This window comes from Mustela nigripes, chromosome 3 (genome assembly GCF_022355385.1).
Source record: "Mustela nigripes isolate SB6536 chromosome 3, MUSNIG.SB6536, whole genome shotgun sequence".
In the NCBI taxonomy this organism is placed as follows: domain Eukaryota; kingdom Metazoa; phylum Chordata; class Mammalia; order Carnivora; family Mustelidae; genus Mustela; species Mustela nigripes.
In genome coordinates, this window is record NC_081559.1 from 58,386,802 (window position 1) to 58,408,045 (window position 21,244).

General features: G+C 36.8%; 1 protein-coding gene across 1 annotated transcript in view; it reads right to left on the bottom strand.

Moving 5' to 3' along the window:
• Window positions 1–264: 264 nt before the first annotated feature.
• Window positions 265–21,244, bottom strand: part of IFIH1 (interferon induced with helicase C domain 1) — a 55,150-nt gene continuing 34,170 nt past the window's right edge. Inside the window, exons 6-16 of the mRNA XM_059394081.1 lie at window positions 17,028–17,238; window positions 15,784–16,001; window positions 14,234–14,350; window positions 12,249–12,372; window positions 11,183–11,461; window positions 10,554–10,813; window positions 7,838–7,987; window positions 4,853–5,014; window positions 1,488–1,678; window positions 871–964; window positions 265–772 (exon numbers count right to left, since the gene is read on the bottom strand). Of these exons, the coding sequence (XP_059250064.1) occupies window positions 593–772; window positions 871–964; window positions 1,488–1,678; window positions 4,853–5,014; window positions 7,838–7,987; window positions 10,554–10,813; window positions 11,183–11,461; window positions 12,249–12,372; window positions 14,234–14,350; window positions 15,784–16,001; window positions 17,028–17,238 (1,986 nt within the window). The 3' untranslated portion in view covers window positions 265–592. The remainder of the gene's footprint in view (window positions 773–870; window positions 965–1,487; window positions 1,679–4,852; window positions 5,015–7,837; window positions 7,988–10,553; window positions 10,814–11,182; window positions 11,462–12,248; window positions 12,373–14,233; window positions 14,351–15,783; window positions 16,002–17,027; window positions 17,239–21,244) is intronic.

The window sequence follows — 21,244 nt, forward strand, 5'->3', positions numbered from 1 at the left end:
CGGCCTGAGAGAGCTTGGAAGTGATTCTTCAGTGTCCAGATGAAAACATTACATGCCCCACAACTTGATTTCAGCCTTCTGAGATCCTGTGCAAAGGACCCTGTCCAGGCCTCTGACCTACAGAGCATGTGCAACAATAAAGGGCTGTTGTTTTAAGCCACTAAGTTTATGGTAATTTGTTGTGTAGCAATAGAAAACTAATAAAAGCCAAGGTAAATAATAATATAACCATTTCACCAATAAGGACACTGGTTCAGAAAGATGAACTGATTTGGTTAATTTTATTTTGAAGATCAATGACAGGACTAATAGCGATACCTTGGATCTTCATTTATGCTCCAGCATTCTTTCCACATACCATAATGCTCCACACTAATGAGTATTACTGGTGGGTATTCTTTACCCCTGCCCATCCACAAGATAGATACTTGAAAGTACATTATATTGTCTTCCTCTACACAGCTCAATGCAGAGTAAAGCAATGATTTTATTCTGGAGTAGTAAAAATATTGATCAGTTCTGGAGTAGTAAAAATATTAATCAGCATCATATTAAATGTTAAGTTGATCATATTTTTAAAGGTTCTCAAATGTCAGTCTTCATCACTAAACAAACAATATTGTGTATAGTCAAGATCAGGAAATGTGATAGGTAATTCTACCCACTTTTTGTACTGTTTCTTTAGCATATTATTTTTGAAAACCACTACAAAATTCTTTATTTTGAGACAAGGCAAATCTAAGCCTTTGTGCACCATCATCGTCCCCCAAGCCTGAAAAATAAAAGACAGTGAGAATAAAAATTAAATGCACATTCAATTAAGAATTCCTTTAGACCAAAATAAAAATAAATCCACAGCAATTTACTCACTTGGCCACAGGTTTTGCAGATAATCTCGCCATTTGTTTGATAGTCTACAAATTTCTTTTGTAGGGCTTTGTTTTCTCTCACAGTATAAAGTTCTCTAAAATTATCAAGAAGTAAAAACAAAACAAAACAAAACTCTGAGAATTCACAATGGACAAATATGCAGCCTATGGGTGCATGCTGTTGGACCTGAAGGTCATCCACAGGCATGCGTATCCCGTGTTTTATTCCTTCTCTCCTTCTGCCCCTGCAGATCATCAGCAGATGCCCCCTTTTGCACACTCCTCTCAAGGGTCACGTTGCCTTTGGTGTCTTCTTCCAAGTCGGTCTATTATTCTAATGAAATTTAAGTTGTCCAAAATTGTGAGAACACATATGACTATACACCAAACTAATGTGCCTTGGATCAAAATGGCTTTGGGTCTTACACATCTCCCTCCCTGCCCCAGTGCAATATTTGAAAAAAAATGACATTTGAAATAGGGATATAATGTGGGGGCTAATGGAGGGGAAGTTCTGAAAAATAATGAGTCTCATTTGTCCTGTTTTGGAAGAACATTCACAATATAACCTACTTCACCTGTTACAGAGAAACCTAAATGGAATCTTCCTGGACTTACTTGAATACTGGTGTCATGTTGACGTGGTGCATCTTCTCTATGACGTGGATATCTTCTCCAGAGCAGGCTAGCTCGCCACAATTCTTGCAGAGGAAGTTTATTAAAGATGGGTTTTCCTTGTAGCACTTTGCAATACTTCTCTTGATTTTCATTTTCTTTTCCATTATACTTTGCATCTGTAATTCTAAAATCTGCATTGAGGAAAAAAAAAAAAGTGTTTCTTTTTTTTTCACAGTTTGACTGAAGTAATTCTCCTGGAATTCAGAGATCTTAGATAGTTATGAAAATGTACACTTGGCCATAGTCTAGAAATAAAAATAATGAGGTGATTTCCCCTAAAGAATTTCGCATATAATCCTTCCCTGCGATCAAGGAAATGTGGAACCCTCAAGTGTTCTGAAAACAACCTCTTCCATTTTAAACAAGTTCTATTGTGAGAAAATCCTTAGCAATATTCCACAAAAAAAAAAAAAAAAAAAAAAAAACTTGTCCTCTAAACTCTCTCCCTCACCATTAGTTTTAATTCTGTTTCATAAAATAAGTCTAAACCTTCTCTTACACGGAATCTCTTTGAAGAACAAGCACTGCTATTACATTACCAACAGTCTTCTATTACCTGTGATAAGCCTTCCAGTTTCTTTAAATTCACATATTATAATTTCTAGATCCTTCGCTCTCTTAGTTAATCTCTTCTTTACACATTTGTGGCAGAGACTACTAGTTTCCCACCCAGTGTCCATTCTTCCTGGGAACAGAACTATAATTGCATTCTGGGTGGAAATATGCTAGCTAAATGACTACATTTCCAACATAAGATGTTGAGCAGAATTTCCAGAATTTGCACTTTTTACCTTTTCCATCTTCCTGACTAAAATGAGCATATGACAGTTGAAATTCAAAAAACTATCTTTGACCTGGATGATGGAAACCAAATACTAAAAGGGCAGAGAAGAGAGAAAGAGAAGAGTCTTGCCTTCCTCACGACATCATGGAGCTATCATATGGATCTAGATAGTCGACTTTTTTTATGAGAGTATGTCCTTAAACCCCTATATTCAAGGCTGTATGGTTAGTGGCACAATTTATTTCATAGCAGAAACAACATAGAGACACAAAACTTGAGATAGATACTGGCCAGTTCTCACATGTATACAAATTCACAGTAGGAAAATCTGGTTCTTAAGTAATTTACCTCCAAACCGAACCTCTCTCAGATGGAAAATTTATATTAAATTGTGGAGGAAGCCATTGTTTTCCTGAAGACTATGGGGGAAGTTTTAGTAAATGTAAACTATCAGTGGTGATGAACAAAGCTGAATGGTCCATGCCTGGCTCTCACCTCTGTTTTAGGCTTTGATTCAAGATAGCCGTATTTAATACAAAAAAGTGAACTAAACCTTGTGAGCAACCCATGGGTCATATGATAATTTAATCGGACAAGTACAAAGACTAATGTCCTGTAAATGATAGCAATGTAAAAGATTAAAGTATTCTGTTTCCTAAAAGTTTAATTAGGTTGTTCTTGTAAGATATTTATAATTCGGTGGGCTGATAAAAGATGATTTGACATAGTACCACATACATGGAGGGCAATCAAGGAACACCTATAGGTCTGACAGGAAAAATAAAAATAAATCTAAGGTTAATATATGGGGAGTCAGCCAGGACACCAGGAACTAAAGGATTAGTTCAAAAATAGTAAAGAATATGAAACAATCAGAGGGGCAAAAATACATTACAAAACTTAAATATCCAGGAGGCACAGCGGCAGTCAGTCAAAGTCTAAATAAAGCGTAATGACATGGGAAAATTTGCTGAGTCATTGTTAGGGAAAATGCTTCAAATCTTCACATTATTTCTAGTAGTCTGGTTTAGAGGCTTTTGGTTAGGTACAGATTCTGTATATGACATGGAAAACAGACCTCCTCTTCTGTGTGAGTGCTCACCATTTATTAGCAGCTACCTGAAAATTGTGTTGAGAAGGATTCTTAACTCAGAAGAAGGATGTGCTGGGACCTAGTAGCAAAGTCTACTGCAGCAATGTCTGCCTAGGGAGCCACACAGATTAGTAGTGGAATGTGCCCCTGCATCATTGCCATCCCTGCTCTCAGTCTGTCAGCCTGGAGTAGCTTTCGGAGGGCAGGTCTCTTAGCCAAAGGAAACCTAAGAAGGTAAGTGATTTGGGGCCCCCAGTGACACTGTACTTACAGTAGACATAATCTGGAAAATTTTGACCCATAAACTCTGGAGATGGCCTAGAGTATATCCAAAACACCTGGTCTCAAAATATCAATCTCTGAAAATATCCACTTGATTAACTTTCCAGCGACATTATTTGGCCACAGATGTTTGATTTGACATTACCAACTGTTTGGTTTGCCTTATATTTAAAGGGGTTTTAAAATATAAGTTTGTGTAGAAACCTGGCCAGGAAACCTTGGAGTTGGTTATAGCAATGCACACCAATTTAAAAGCATCCCTTTCGTGAAACTCTATTTAGGGTAGAGCCAATTCCAATGTTAAGAAACTAACATTCACACCCATATGCAAGGGTGTGAATTTTCTTCTAAATGGATTGTTTGCTATTATAGTAGTTACAGTCTTTAATTCAGTGGTATGGGGGATTTCCTGAAATATTGTAGAAATGCATTCTTCCCTCACTACATTCCTCTTGCAGCTCAAATGACTCTACATTAGTAAAGTGAGATGCAGCCGATGACATATTATGTATTTTCTTATCATTCAGATCTAGCTTCAATGTCTCTCCTTCTAAGAGACTTTCCCCAAATACCCAATCTATAGGGTATTCATCAAATAACTTGTTTCATATGGTCTTATTCTAATTCTGTAGCATTTATTCTTATGTGATGCATTTCCTGCTTCATTTTTGTTTCTTGTTCCTCCTCCTCAAATTTCATTATGTGTACTATAAACTAAAGGCCTCATGCGGCAAGGGTCTATATGTGTTATTTGTTACCATGTTCTCTCTCTAGAACATTGCCTGGCACACTTCATAAATATTTCTGGAATGAAAAATTTGTGCCTGTTCAAACAGATTGAGTCAAACCAAAATTACCAGGTTGCCTTCAATGAGTGAGATGTACTAGTCTTTCTGATCAAGGTCAGACTAAATTTATATCATCAAAGTTTATGGTTGATTTCACTGGAATAGCAGTCTGACAATTTCTGCCCATCATGGATCTTGATTCTTTGTATGTGAATCTGGACTAAGCACAGCTCATCCCAACTGGAAATAAAATTCAGCATAATTTCTGTCTTGAGACTTAGCCACAAAACTATCAATGTCAACAACATGCAGCCACTTTAAAGTAAAAAATAAATTCAGAGAGGGCCAATAACAATACCTTACGAGCATACTCCTCTGGGTTCATATTTTGAACATGGTCTATAGCTTTATACATCATTTTCTCTCGGAAATCATTAACTATCTCACGTTCAATAACTCCTGAGTTACTGTGCGCAACCAAAACGTAAGTGCTCTCATCAGCTCTGGCTCGACCACGGGCCTGAGAACATAAAGAAATCAAGTAAATGAAGGGTTATGCTTTTCTGTGAACACTCTCATTTTTGGCCTGGAATGGTATTCATTGCCCCACGTGCCAGTCTTCAAGTAATTTCTCTATTCTCAGTAAAGTTAGTTATTATCCATTTTTTATAAGTCTTTTCTTTGAAATTCAAAATGCACTTTAATGAACAATGTTCTAGAGCAATGATCGTTAGGTTACCACAACAACCCTCAAGACCTTCAATTATACAAGACCATCCTGTCCACCCTTTTTGTTCCTGAGAACCTTCTTTCAATGAGGGCACCAACATCATTGACTTGCAAGAGGGAGACACGCCTCCGGCCTGGTAGGAGGGATGGATATCTCTGACCTTGACACCATGGCTGTTGAGAATACAGTTCTGTTCCTGATATCTATGCTGAATTTTGAACACCCTTGCCCATGAAAACATGATCATCATAGTGATAAATTTCTATAGTACCCTTTAGAAATTGATACTTAGAAAATATTGTGGCATGGCCCAGGAACCTAACTACCAACTATAATATTATCTGTATAAAAATGCATTCAGTGCAATAAACTGTGAACAAGCTAACTCTTGAAATACAATTATTTCCTAATTTGGTGGTTATCTGGTTATCTTAGTCTTCTATGACTTCTCTTCCATGCCAAGGTACAATTTAATGTATTTTAAAAAGAGACTTTAGGATAAAAGACCTCAACATGAGGCAGGAATCTATCAAAATACTAGAGAACATAGGCAGTAACCTCTTTGACAGTGGCCACGGCAACTTCTTTCAAGACATGTCTCCAAAGGCAAAGGAAACAAAAGTGAAAATGAACTTTTGAGACTTCATCAAGATAAAAAGCTTCTGCACAGCAAAGGAAACAGTCAACGAAACAAAGAGGGAACCCACAGAATGGGAGAAGATATTTGCAAATGACACTACAGACAAAGGGCTGATATCCAAGATCTATAAAGACTCCTCAAACTCAGCATGTAAAAAACAGATAATCAAGTCAAAAAATGAGCAGAAGACATGAACAGACACTTCTCTAAAGAAGACATAAAAATGGCTAACAGACACATGAAAAAATGTTCATCATCATTAGCCATCAGGGAGATTCAAATCAAAACCACATTGAGATACCACCTTATACCAGTTAGAATGGCCAAAATTAACAAGAAAAGAAACAACAAGTGTTGGAGAGGATATGGCAAAAGGGGAATGCTCTTACGCTGTTGGTGGGAATGCAAGTTGGTGCAGCCGCTTTAGAAAACAGTGTGGTGATTCCTTAAGAAATTTAAAATAGAGCTACCCTGTGACCATGCAATTGCACTACTGGGTATTTACCCCAAAGATACAGATGCAGTGAAAAGAAGGGCCATCTGTACCCCAATGTTCATAGCAGCAATGGCCACAGTCGCCAAACTGTGGAAAGAGCCAAGATGCCCTTCAACAGATGAATGAATAAAGAAGATATGGTCCATATAGACAATGGAATATTACGCCTCCATCAGAAAGGATGAATACCCAAATTTTGTCTCAACATGGACGGGTCTAGAAGAAATTATGCTGAGTGAAATAAGTCAAGCAGAGAAAGTCAATTATCATATGGTTTCACTTACTTGTGGAGCATGAGGAATAACATAGAGGACATTAGGGCAAGGAAAGGAAAAGTAAATTGGGGGAAATCGGAGGGGGAGACTAACCATGAGAGACTGTGGACTCTGAGAAACAAACAGGGTTTTGGAGGGGAAGGGGGTGGGGGGGAAGGGTGAGACTGGTGGTGGGTATTAAGGAGGCAAGTATTGCATGGGGCACTGGGTGTGGTGCATAAAAAATGAATCTTAGAGGGGCGCCTGGGTGGCTCAGTGGGTTAAGCCGCTGCCTTCGACTCGGGTCATGATCTCGGGGTCCTGGGATTGAGTCCCGCATCAGGCTCTCTGCTCGGCAGGGAGTCTGCTTCCTCCTCTCTCTCTGCCTGCCTCTCTGCCTACTTGTGATCTCTCTCTGTCAAATAAATAAATAAAATTAAAAAAAAGAAGAATCTTAGAACACTGAAAAAATTAAATTAAATTAAAAAATAAAAAAGATTTTTAGTTAATGTTATAGGAAGAATATTATTTATATTAACAGTAGAACTCCCATACATACTCAACAAAAGGTGACAATTATATGGTTAAGATAATGTGGGTTAAGATAGAGAAAAAGTGAAACTAAATGGAAATTAGGACATTTCACTTTTGTCTTGCATGTATAACTCTGCCTCTCCCAAGATGTTATTATGAAAAATTCCAAACACACAAAAAACCTGCAAGAATAGGGAGGAAAATGCAGAAATAGCAGAGCTCCCTAAAGTTTGTGCATATTCCTTGTCAGACACTTTAGGGACACTGCACTTCAAATTCCTGGTCCAGCTGGGAGATCACAGACATCCTAGGGATGAGGGGGCCTCTTTCAACTCTTACAGACAGGCCAGTGTCCTGTTTCTAAAGAGTCTTGGGACACAAAAATAACCAGAGTTGTTTAGAAATACAAAAGTTATCTGTTGTCATATAAATTAAAAGACACCATAAAAGGCAGTAGGATGAAGCTCTTCAAGGTTTCTTTTTCTTTTAATTGAGGTATAATTGACATATAACATTATATTAGTTTTAGGTGTGCAATATAATGATTTGATATTTGCATAAGATACAAAATGGTTTCTCTTTTAGAAGGAGAATAGATATATTTCAAAACTATTTGTGCTGTTTTGCTAAAAGAAAACAAACACACACCACAAAATCCAAAATTAACGTATTAGAGGTATTAAATGTACCTGGACCATGGCTATTTCATTAGTGACGAGACCATAACGGATAACGATGTTACATTCTTTAATATCCAGACCTTCTTCTGCCACTGTGGTAGCGATAAGCAGATTTATTTTTCCTGTGCGGAATTTACTAATGACTTCTTTTTGTTCATTCTGTAGAAACAGTTTAATAAATTAAATTTTGTGATGCAAAACACATTAAAATCTTCTAATTAGCAGAAGAAATAATAAATTGCAACTGGTCAGTGCAAATCAAAGGATTAGATCATACACGGATTCACTGCCATCTGTTTTTGGCATTGAACAAAGACATGATGGTGAGACAACATTTGATTTCCAATCTGGGATTACCACACAATAACAAAAATATTTCCATCATCCAGTCTGGAAGTGGGAAGACCATCATTTATGCCAAGGAAATAAATTGATGGGTGACTTGGGAGGGAAGAAAAAGGAGACGCTTTCAGTGGCGAAGAGGATAAGGCAATGAGAAACTAGAATGGGCTTTGCTTTTTACTACATGAACTTCAGAATCTTTAATATTCAGAAAATAAGATTGGGTGACACTTTTAAAGATCACTGAATTTTGAGTCACAGATAAAATCACACATTCTATGCCATGTCTGGTCACTGTAAGAGTCACTTGAGCAGGAAACCTGTGAAATATGTCTGGAAGGACATGTGAGAAACAGAAAACATTGGCTGCCTCCAGGAAGGGAGAAATAAGACTGGAGAACAGTGCCCTGAACCTTATTAGTTCTGAAAGAGGTAAATATATTATGTGTCCAAAGAAAAGATTAAGTAAAAATGAAATAATAAATTATTAAAAACATAATTTTAATAACTTATTAAATTTAAAAACTCTGAATTTTGAAACTTAATGTAAGTAAAGAAATGAAAGCACTCTGGCCCTTGCAGAGGAGAAGTGAGTAAGCATAAACCTAGCCCAATAGGGCCAGTGTGGTTTTGTTCTCAGACTCATAAAAGCTGTTGGTCCAATCGGCCTCTGGTGCACATTTATGCCATCTTTTATCCCCAAACATGAAACATTAGACAAAATAAACAGGTCAGACCAATAGTGTATTCTCCCACCCTCTCCCCTTTTTTTTTTAGAGACAGTGTGTGTCCTTTTTGACTCCTAAAAGCTGAAGAATTGTGCAGAAAAGCCTCTCTCCAGTCTTCTCTGATAATTTCTCCTTCTCACACTCATGTACGCTTATAAGAGTTCACAAGTCTTGGGATTTTAGCAGAAAATGTCTGTGCTACTAAAAAAAAAAAGCAACTTTAGGAGTGCCTGGGCAGCTCAGTCAGTTAAGTGTCTGCCTTAGGCTCAGGTCATGATCCCTGCTCAGCAGGGAGTCTGCTTCTCCCTCTCCATCAGCTCCCCCACCCCAACTCCCCACTCATGCACACGCACTCTCTCTATATATATCAAATAAATAAATAAAATCTTATAAAAAAGAGTAACTTTAATCATGAGAATTTCAGACATAGTCCCGCAAATCATCTCAGGTAAATTCCGACTCCCTCTCTCAATGAGTTAAGTCCAACTGTTCACAAGGGGAGGATGTGGGACATAAGGAAGGGGTGTGTTTTATTTTGACATGGTAGCCCCCAACTCTGAAATGGCTAAAGAGCAAAAAGTCACTTGACAACATATTTTCCTTTTGTACCTCACCTCTTTTCAAAGAGGAGCTGAAGCCATATTTAACCAAAGTCATAATACTAAAGTTAATATGACAGAAACTTAAAAACAGGAGTGGAGGAATATAGATGTACTATTTGGAAGGAGTAACACAGAGGCAGTGAGACTGAGCTTCAGTTTTGCCTGTGAGCTCCCTGAAAGGTAGGGCAAAAAGGAAACAAATTAAGTAATCTAGCTCTCATCACAAAGGAGGAAGTCAGCTCCTCAACCAAGGAAAACGGTCCTTTTTTTCTCTGGCATAAATTTTCGAGGCAACTTTACCTGAGTTCATGCAGAGAGTATATTGAACATTATAGTGTAAATTTTCAAAAAAATTTTTCCCCAGCAAACATTAAAACAGATTTAATTTGTTCCAAAGGACTGAATTTTGATGACCATGAGATAGCTGGAGTGTCTCCTTGTCCAGCAAGACTCAAGGTCAATACGACTTTAAAAGAATGTTTTATTCTAACAAGCCATACTTGTATGTCTATAAGGGCCTTTTTTCCTCCCATGGGTTTTACTGTGCACACAATAAGTAGTATAATGAAAGGAAAACAAAACAAAAACAAATCTTAAAAAGGAAAAGAAAATCACTCATAGTCCCAAATCTCTAACATGAAATGTCTTCATTTTTCCAAGTTGCCTTACAGATCTCATCCTATGCAAACATATTCTACATTTTTCTAATTATAATGCACATATTTTTGTGGGGATTTGATTTTTCCACTTGATATTATATGATAACCATTTTTCCATTTTGTTACTAAGTTTAAATGTCAATCATTTTTGCAAAGGAAACTCAATTTCGAAAGTTCCTCCAAGTATGTGAAAAAAAGTGACTCCTGACAAAGCTTAGTTTATCAGACACCACAGATTAGATTGCTACTCAGCTCACATTTTATTTTAAGAACAAGCATTCTATAAAATTATTTGGGCTGGGGGGGGGCAAGAGAATTGATGGAAAAAAAGACCACAACAATTTGGGAATGGTAATAAGAGCATAATGAAAGAAATATAGAAGGATGTTTTCACCTGTGTCATGGGCTTGAACTCACTGCTGTGTCCAGCTCCAATCAGATGATGGGCTTTGACTCCTACTTCTGCAAATTTTTTATTTTCAGTAATCCACTGGGAAAGGGCATATGCACTCTGTCGTGTTTTTGTGAAAATTATTCCTCGGGCTGATTCCTCAGTCCTTGTATATTGTTCCATAATGGTGTTTCTTAATTTGGTCAGCTTTTCATTTTCGTGTTTTGGGTTTTCAGCCAGCTTTTTCAACATTCTCCTGTTTTCTTTAAAAAAGAATTAGTTTGAATTATAAAATGTGAATAAATTACAGTGGGAGATTTTATATGATGAGATACTGAGATGTGGCTGAGCTACCGTTAATCTTGTGCTATCTAATGATCAGGCTAGCTTAGTAAATAAATATATTGCAGTCTTGTTGACAATAAAACAAGATGACCAAGTGACTGATTGTGATTATACAATTCATGGCTAATCTGAACCCATGGGAAAGAACCCCAGTATGAGTGGGATTTCCTCTTTCAAAATGAAAGATGATTTTAAGAGGGCCTTTCGGAGAGCTCTTGAGAAGCAGCGGGCTCACACCAAGAGGCAAATGCATCAGAGTTTGCAATCAACGTAACATTGATTCTTACCGAAAAATAAATCCATGAGAAATCTATCTGTCTTATCCAGGCTCAAAGGTTTCTTTTCATCGACTTCGTCTTCATCACCACCGCCATCTCCGTCCTCACCACTCTCATCACTCTCATCTTCTTGGACTGCATACTTCTTTTCTTTCTCATCATTATAGAAAGCTTCAAGGTGATTATATGCATCAATCGTTCGAATTGTATCATTAATTTGTAGGGCCTCGTTGTACTTCCTCAAATGCTCTGCACAAACCCGTTCTTTGCGATTTCCTTCTCGTGCAGCTGTGAAAGAATATGTTATGTACAGTGAAATCATGGTAGAACACATTCCTTAAAATTGTAATGTGGACTGGACTATGTCTATGATACTGACTCCAAAATTGGCTTCATGTTGTTTTTGAGATGGCCAAGGTAAGGCTCAAAATGTGCCTTGAGCTCTGAAAGTTTTCCAACCCCTAGACTGGCTACCTGAGTTCTGGGTCAGCAAGAACACAGACCTGATCTGTGCTGACTCAGAGGAATGACACGGAAAACATTTCAGTTGAGTTTGCATTTGGAGACAGAAAAATAATATTTATCTTAACCTGTAAAACATACAATAAGTGAAAGACTCTGGAAATAAAGAGAAAATGGATGGGTTGGTGCGTCTTTCCTTAGATAAGGTATTAGAAACATGTATTAGAGGTATTAGAAACATGTTCATCCTGGGGCACCTGGGTGGCTCAGTTGTTAAGCGTCTGCCTTTGGCTCTGGTCATGATCCCGGGGTCCTGAGATCAAGCCCCCCATCGAGCCCCGCATCGAGCCCTGCGTCAGGCTCCCTACTCAGCAGAAAGCCAGCTTCTCCCTCTCCTACTCGCCCTGCTTGTGTTCCTTCTCTCGCTGTGTGTCTATCAAATAAATAAATAAAACCTTAAAAAAAAAAGAACGTGTTCATCCTTATACTACTTCAAACACAGAAATTTCATTTGATATTCCATTTGCTTTCAGTTTGGTTGAGAATATATGACATATCATCTGAAATCTTGGCATAAACATGGAATAAACTGTTAGGTCAAAACCCAAATTACCTTTTTTTTCCATTTGAGTGGTCCATTGTTCATAGGGTTGAGTTCCAAAATCTGGCATTGGACTCATTTGGCAAAAACTTTGAATCTTGTTCATTATTTCTAAAAGTTTATCTTTAAATGGATCCTAAAAATAAATTATACTTATTTTTACATGCTTATATTGTTAAAGAAATAACATTATCTTTGTTAAAATAACTTCCATGTTATAATAAATTTGATTCAGAATCTTTGTCTGGACAAAGTAACAAGTTAATCTCTGACCACCTCTTTGTACATGTATTTTTTATCAGTAATCCACCCTTAAGCCACACACATACACCAACACTAGGTACTGCTACCAGAATTTCCATTCTAAAAATTTCACAAAAATAAAATTAATGGATAATGTGCACCTTGAATGCTAATAGTAATTTTAAAATATATGTATTAAAGCAATGCCCCCATATTTGGAAAGACTGCAATGTAATTTAAGAAACATTCTCTTTGGAAGATTTGGTTTCAGTATTATTTTTACCAAAATAAAAAGTTAAGAGGTAGACTTGTAATGAGCACAGGGTGATGTATGGAAGTGCTGATTCACTATATTGTATACCTGTAACTAATTTAACACTGTATGTTAACCAACTGGAATTTTTTTTAAAACAGGTTAAGAGATAGAGTTAAAAAAAAAAGAAACCAGACACATAAGAGTGCATACTATATGATTTCATGTAAAGTCCAGAGTCAGTCAAAACCCATGTTTGGTATTAGAAATCAGGATAGTAGTTATCCTTGGGGGCTGGGTGACTGGAAGGAGGCATAGGGGTTTTGGGGGTGCTGAAAATGTTCTGTCTCTTAATCTGAATTTTGATTATACAGATATATTCATCTTATAACATTTCAGCAATCTGTACACCTATGAAGTTGTAGTTTTCTACATTCCTGTTATACTTCAATAAAAAGTGTATCAAAATAAGTCAGTTAAAAAGTAAGACAGCAACTTTTTTTAAAAACATATCCTGATGGTTTTGTGGGGTTTTTTAAAATGATTATGAGTAGAAACATGCTTTTAAATTTTTAAGTAAAACTGAGTAAGTAATAAGAAGTAAAGGAAAATCAAGAATATTCAAATGTTCTGGTTCAGCTGGAATAGATAGTAGTCATCTTTAGAATTTCCAAAACATTGATCTATGGAGATTGGTCAGGAACATTGGGTTAGTGCCTACTACAATTGAAATACAATATTGTCTACTATACATATTTCATGATTTTAATCCTAATATCCTTTGAGGTAGATTTTCAGTGATTATACTTCTTATCAAGTACATAGAGCAAAACTTACCATGCTTTTTATATTTTACAAAAGAAAGTATTGACATAATATTCTGGTCATAATGTCCAAACTAACACAGTTGATTTTTATAATCAGTGAAAATACTCATTGCAAAAGCACCATCAAAGTAAATATTTTACTTCTTTACCATGTCAGTATTGTCTTAAGAAAGTAAATATGCAAATTAGATAGGATTCCCATTATCATTACCAACTGTAACCTGGTAGCAACAAAATGGCTCTGTGAAACGTCAAAAAACTAGTGCTGGAATTCACCCAGAAAGTAAAAAGAATAAAATAAACTACAGTAATTCCTCTAGTTCAGCTATACAACTGAACTCTCCATCCCAACCCCACGGCTCACATGTAGTCAAGCTTCTCCTCACATAAACTGAAAAACTAAAAGAAGGCTGGAAGATAGAATTTGCAGCAGTGTTTTGTTGCCTCATAACTAAAAAAAGAATAAAACTGTAACTTATTTTGCAAAAAATTTAAGATAATATTCTTCATATGGTTGGTATTAAAAAACTGTGCATCTTTCAGTTGAGTATGGTATTATAATGGATTGTTGAACACTACATCAAAAACTAATGATGTACTATATGTTGGCTAATTGAACATAATAAAAACAAAAAAACAAAAAATCTAATAAATATAAAATTTTAAGCACATACTTCTCTGGTGTCATCTGCAATTGCAAACTTTTTGCATGGCTCTTTTATTTGGTCTTTGAGTTGATGAATATTTTCTTTCACAGTTTTAATGGTACATGCATCGAGATTAGCACATATCTGGAAAAGAGATTTTTTTCGATATTCAAATATTTACTTTTCCTTTTCAACTGACTTAATGTAGAATTATTTTTATATAACAAATAGTGACAGTGGCTAACTAAATATAGCATTTTAGTATTGCTTTACTGTAGATCTGACTAACCAATACATTTATCTGGATGGACTAAAAAAAAAAGCTTCTAAATCTTGGTGGGTAATTCCAGAAAAGGAAGTGTATTTATTTTCATTCCTTAAATTCCATTTGCCAGCTGGAAAAACTGACACGGAAACAGTGTAGCAAATTACAGAGATCAGCAGAGAATGGCTATGAGATAACCGCATTATATAATACATTTAAAGGTCATCTTGTCATCCCTGGATTAGATTACCACCTTCTTCCACACATAAAGAGGACAATGTAAGGCTAGGATTAGCGAAAACCTAGATGTGCCTGGATCTAGAGTGGTGTTAGTCCTTAATCCCATAATAAATTATATCTTGGAATAAATAATTATGCCTCTGTCTGTTTTACATGACTTTTACTGAATTCAACTTCAAGTAAAGGACTTAAACTATAAATGCAATTGTCAAATGCAAACAATAAATTACTCTGCCTTAGGTTACTCTGAATTCACTTAACACTTGAAATCAACAATAGTACTTGATGTGGTGTTACCATTTGTGGTCAGCTGACAAATAGTACAGCCTCAACTAGCGATTCTCATAACTGTTTCTCATTTAATTTGAATTACCCAGAAATTGAGAATCACACAGAACAAAAAAGGCACAGAAGAAAATATGCAATTTTGAAACTCATGGAGTATTATGAAAATTAGAAATTTTCATAAATTGTGCATATTTCTTTATCAAATGGATCATCAAATTTAACGATCAGATTAAATATTTAAAATAAGGTATTTCTGGGGCGCCTGGGTGGCTCAGTGGGTTAAGCCGCTGCCTTCGGCTCAGGTCGTGATCTCAGGATCCTGGGATCGAGTCCCACATCGGGCTCTCTGCTCAGCGGGGGACCTGCTTCCCTTCCTCTCTCTGTGATCTCTTCCCTTCCTCTCTCCTACTGTGATCTCTCTCTGTCAAATAAATAAATAAAATCTTTTAAAAAATAAATAAATAAATAAATAAATAAATAAATAAAATAAGGTATTTCATTTGTCTCAATTTTTCATGGATTCTATATGTACTCCATAATTTTTGTGGTGTTTTTCTGTACCATAGTAACTTGTTAGGGCATATTACTGTTTTGTAGAAGACATGTTTAGCAAAAACATAATGATTTCACTTAACCAATGATCATAGAATACCTTTTTCTATGCACTCCATGGCACTTGGATTAATCTTACTCAAAAAGCCCGGGAAACACTGGCATTTGCTTTAGGGTGCTGTCGTTGTTGCTGTGCTTGCTGTTGTTGTATTACATAAAGTTAATGGCTTACTTTTAAAATATGATCCTTGGCTTCAGCTTGCCTTTTGGCTCCTCCAACACCTGGGGAAGCTGTTAGTCCTAGTATCTGAGGTAGGGGAATCACTGGTTTGCATTCTTTCTTGAGTTTATTGTTTTTCAACTTCTGTTTCAAGTAACGCCTCATGATGTTATTATAGACTGCTTCTTTGTTGGTGTGATGGCATTCATCAATGACGATGAGGGAAAAGTCTTAAAAGAAAATCCAAATGGTTCATTTGTCCATACCAGCAAGGCAGAGTGAAAAAACGTACCTTAAAGGTAGTAAACTGAACTGCCACGGGAATGTCTTTTCTTGAGCAGAATCCTAGCGCAGACCTCACTTTTTAAGAGGGCAATGTGACTGTGTTAGTCACCTTTACATCCAGAGGTCCATGTATATTAATTATGAAACTGTTCTTGTTAGTTATTATCCCTACTTAAAAGATTAGTTTTGGAAAGTTTATAAAGGTAAAAGTATCACAGGATGGAATTCAATCCTTGCCTTATTCCCCCAAATTAATCAGGATTACACTTTCGTTCTTTAATGAAACATTTAAAGTTGAAGAGGGTTTTTTTCTTAATGTCAAATGAGAACCATGTCATTTAAACAGAGATAATTTTGCCTTGTTTTAACATCACATTCAATTATTACAATTATTATAATAATTATTTATACTTCTTTCCCTTTCTCTCACTTTCTCTTCCCTTCCCCAACAAAATAGAAAGGATTATATTTCATTCTATGGAAAAGATAGCATATCTAACAGTTTCCATTAGCATATGAAAATAATCTTGTTGGTACCTAGAAAAGAAAAGTAAATGGAAAGTCCAGTGAATGCTTGATTTAATACCATATTCACATATAAATAAAGTGATCTGATTAAAATGTATCATAATTTTTGTGTTTCCTTAAGAAAATAGAAGAATTCATGAAAGCTTAAGCAATGAAAGACAATCTAAATCAGAGATAATCTTTTTATTTTTACTTTTATTTTCTTTAATTAGGCTTCACACACGGCATGGAGCCCAGCATAGGGCTTAAACTCAAGACTCTGAGACCAAGACCTGAGCTGAGAACAAGAGTCAGACATTTAACCCACTGAACCACCCAAGTGCCCCTAAATCAGAAATAATCATTTTAAATCAGCATTTTGAAAATTATTTAACTAATACACCCTGTTACCACCATCAATATTACTAATTCTTCTTTTTCTAAAAATAAACACTGAAACCAACCTGAAAACTGGACACCATCATCTTCTCCTTTTTCTGAATTTGAAAGGGAGTTTTCAAGGATCTGAGCTGTACTAATGATAACGTCATAGGTTTTGACAACTTCTGGAAATGATATTTTCAATTGGGTATCACCACTTAATCCAATTGTATGATACCATTTCTTCAAAAATGGTTCAAACTCTTTGCGGAAGAGCTGTTCAACTAGTGGCACCTTTAAAAATGACCAAATTAAAAAAAGAGAGAGCACAGTCAGGAAAAAGGAATTGATCAAAGCCCTCCTATGTGGCAAGTATTATCAGAGGTGTTTACATTAACAATTAATTAAGCTAACAACCTATCCATCATTACATTCATTAATTTTAAATAAGCATTTACTATATGCCTATTAGGTGTAGACATTGTATCTGAGATATAAAGATCAGGCTGACAACTTTGAGGAACTCAGTCTAGTTGAGCACATAGCCTAAGATTAAACAACAAAAAAACACAAATTATTAAAACAGAGTGTAAAAATTCTCCCAAAGAAATACACAAGGTGACAGCAAAGAGGCCCAAGTAACTGAGTACTCAAAAAGAAGGGTTTAGAAAGAATTTTAATCTAGTAAACCATGGGTCAGTGACAAGATAAATTAAAACTAAGGCTGGATAAAAAATAAATTCTGAATTCACAGCTCAGGGTGAGGCTATAAAGGACTGTGAATACCATGCAGGATATTTTAAATTTAGTATAATAGTTCATAGGACCCTTGTGAGTTGTGGTTAGTGTTGATTTATTCCTGCTGTTTGTCTTGGGATAGGGCCAGAGGCAACATGCCTAAGAAACTGAAGGGAGCAGAGAACCAAAAGTGAGAAGGTAAGACACTGCCTGGGAGAACAAATGTGAGATGAAGGGGTAGACCACTAAAATAGCTTTGGTGGCTGAGAAAGAACAAAAGAGCAAACAGATCGGCAAAATAAGTGGAAATCTTTCAGAGGTGACTGGCATTACTGAGGAAGTGTGTTGGCATTGAGGTTACTCAATGTAATTGGCAATTCACAGTACCTTTGTCACTAGTAAGTCAAAATGCAGGTCTTCAGGAAGACCCTGACTTGCAAGACCATCATGCTGGAGATGGAACCCACTGATACCATAGAGAATGTGAAGGCCAAGACCCAGGATAAAGAAGGCATCGATCGCCCTGGCCAGCCAAGGCTCATCTTTGTAGGCAAGCACGGGAAGATGGCCACATTCTTTCAGACTACAACATCCAGAAAGCATCAACCCTGTACTTGGTCCTCTGTCTAAAGGGTGGGCATTAATCCTTCAGTGTTGCATTTACAGTCCCCAGTGATGGCATTACTGGCCATTTGCTCCAAATTAAGTTTAAAAATTAAATTACTACTTTCTGTAATAGCTGAACCTGTTGAAATTTTTAATAAAGATTTTGTTGCCTGGTAGCAAAAAAAAAAAAAAAAAAAAAAAAAAAAGTCCTTTCAGCTGGCTCTCTGTATGTCACAGTGTCTGCTGAAGGTGGTTCAGTTGACCCGTCAGTGCTACACATTACCAGTCTTTCAGAATACCTCCTAGATTAGGGAAAGGAATAACCAGGCCATCTTGAAGGTTATATCCTCGGAGAATTTTTCTCACAGGAGCCTAGGCATGTACAGTGTGGCAAATAGAGAGTGGTTTGGAAGAGTTTCAAGGGCCAGCATCAAAGAGTAAGCATTATACCATAATATAATTACTAGATAATGTGATCAATGGTTATCTTTCCACTGGTCTGCAGAACATGTGTAATTCATCTTTTTACCTGAAGTAAGCCCCACTTATGTGTAAAATGAGGGCTGGCTGATACCCCTGGCTGAAAACAGTGTACAAAGAACAATGCTTTGTATCACTGTCCAGTGTAAATAATCAAGCTAAGAGTGCATGTGGAGGGGAAAGGAGTAAATTGGAATCTATGAATTTAAAGGAAACAGTGCAAACCTAAAATCAATAACCAAGTCTGGTAAGTGGGAGAAAATAATATAAGGTGAGAAAAATAAGAAAAGAAACTTTCCATTAGTGTTTTCATTTTTTGCTTTATTTTTGTTTGTTTGTTGTCAAAGTCAAGTCTCTGGTCCATCTGCCACAAAACCACTTGAGAGATTTGGAAAATGCAGACTTCTGGGCCCCACCCAACGGTCACTGAACCCAGGGACCATCTCTGGGGGCTCAATTCTGTGTGCATAACCCACACACTTATATGAAACCTCTCATATGACAGTGAGTCTTTAAAATGTAAGAACCACAGCTCTTCTCTCTCTCTCTTTTTTATTTTTAAGATTTTATTTATTTATCTGACAGAGATCACAAGTAGGCAGAGAGGCAAGCAGAGAGAGAGAGAGAGAAGGAAGCAGGCTCCCTGCTGAGCAGAGAGCCCAATGCGAGACTCGATCCCAGGACCCTGAGATCATGACCTGAGCCAAAGGCAGAAGCTTAACCCACTGAGCCACCCAGGTGCCCAGCTCTTCTCTCTCTTACACAAAGTCATTTCTGACACAGTTTTCTAGAACTACTCTTTTCATTCTACTTACATGAGACAAAGGAACTAATCTGAAGAAGTAAGAAAGATTCTGAAGAAGAGAATGAAAATTAAACTTAAAGGGAAGAGATAACAAGATCCAAAGGAGAGAAAGCCAGCCCTGAAAACTGCTCCAGCCACTTACATATTATGTGACCTTGGACAAGTTACTGAATCAGGGCAATCCCTTCAATTTCTACACCAATAAAATGAAGATAATGTTAACCTATGGTAGCACTGTTGTGAAAATTAACCGAAATAGAGGCTGTCATTTTTCTGGTCCTCAGAAAACTTCTCTGATATTTTGCTGATCCTTTCCTTCCAGCAGTGTAGTGAAAAAAAGAAGGGCAGTTGGCTTCACAAGATAAGGTTGACGTTTCAGTTCTGCAGCTTATTGGCAGGATGAGCCCTGACAGACCAATTCAAAGCCCCAGTTTTCTGATGGGTAAAATGAGGATAAGTATGGTTACTTCATGAAGTAGCTGTGTAAATTTAATGAGATAAAATAAGATAATTAATATTACATCATGAAGTGCAATGCAACATTATTTATCTTATTATTAATACACATCTCTCACTTCTTGGAGTGCAGATTCCTGAGAACAGGATCTGCCTTTGATTTGTCTTTCAATCCCCCCATGCTGCTGAATGATTGAAGAAACTCAATGCCAAGAGGTGACAATAGCAACCTGGGGTTCTGCCCATCAAGGATGAGTCAAGCCCTTCCAAAGAAGCAGTATCTTCTGATCTACAGAACAAAAATAAGTTTTCACAGGAGGTAGCAGGTGTTGGAAATCCTGATACTCTCTCTGGGTGGCGTTGACTTCCTACTGAAGGACACAGAGAAAGCCAGATGCAAGTTTGACATGGCTAATTGGGAGGTGTGTGGTCCTCTTGGAGCCTTTTCCTGAGATGTGACAGAGTGTCTGCCAAGACTAATCAAACCCAACTGCTACCCACTTCTGCTGAATCATATGGGGCTGCATTATAGCATCTGAAGGAACCTGGGATTTATCTCTCGTGATGTTGAAGCCCTAGATAGGAAATAGAAAGTCTGGGAACACAGGTGGTGTTTTCATTTCTCCCTGCATTTGAAGGCGATAACTTTGGAAAGCATGGAGGCAGGGAGATGAAAGTAAACGATGTTAGTGGGGACAGGATTTCTCTTTTCGAGATCAAGGGTTACAGTACCGTCTATTAGGCCAAATACAGAAGTAAGGTGATGGGACATACAGGGCCAGGCTCAGCTGAAGAGAAGTGAATCAGCTCAAGTTACTTTAAAATGGAAAGAAATGGGAGGATAAAGTCAACAATTATGACATATATGGAAGAAGTAGTGGAGAGATTTCTAGTAATTCTTAGGGAAAAACAATAGAGGAGTAGACGATGAATTAGACTTATGTCCTTATGTGTCTGCACAGCAGTGCAGTGAATATGAAAAAGTAGTGAGGATAATTTAACATTTAAACATGGCTGCTCATGTGGATTTGTAAGAATCACCCAGATCCAATGAAATGAAAGACTTGTGATGAGCATACAGCACAAGAGGAGAAGCCATTAGAAGAACAAAGTGCATGAGAGGCATACAAAAATCTAAGATCAATCAACATGCATGAAAGGAAGAAATGAATGTAAGTATTTGGATTTAGAAATTAACTGCACAAAAATAACTTA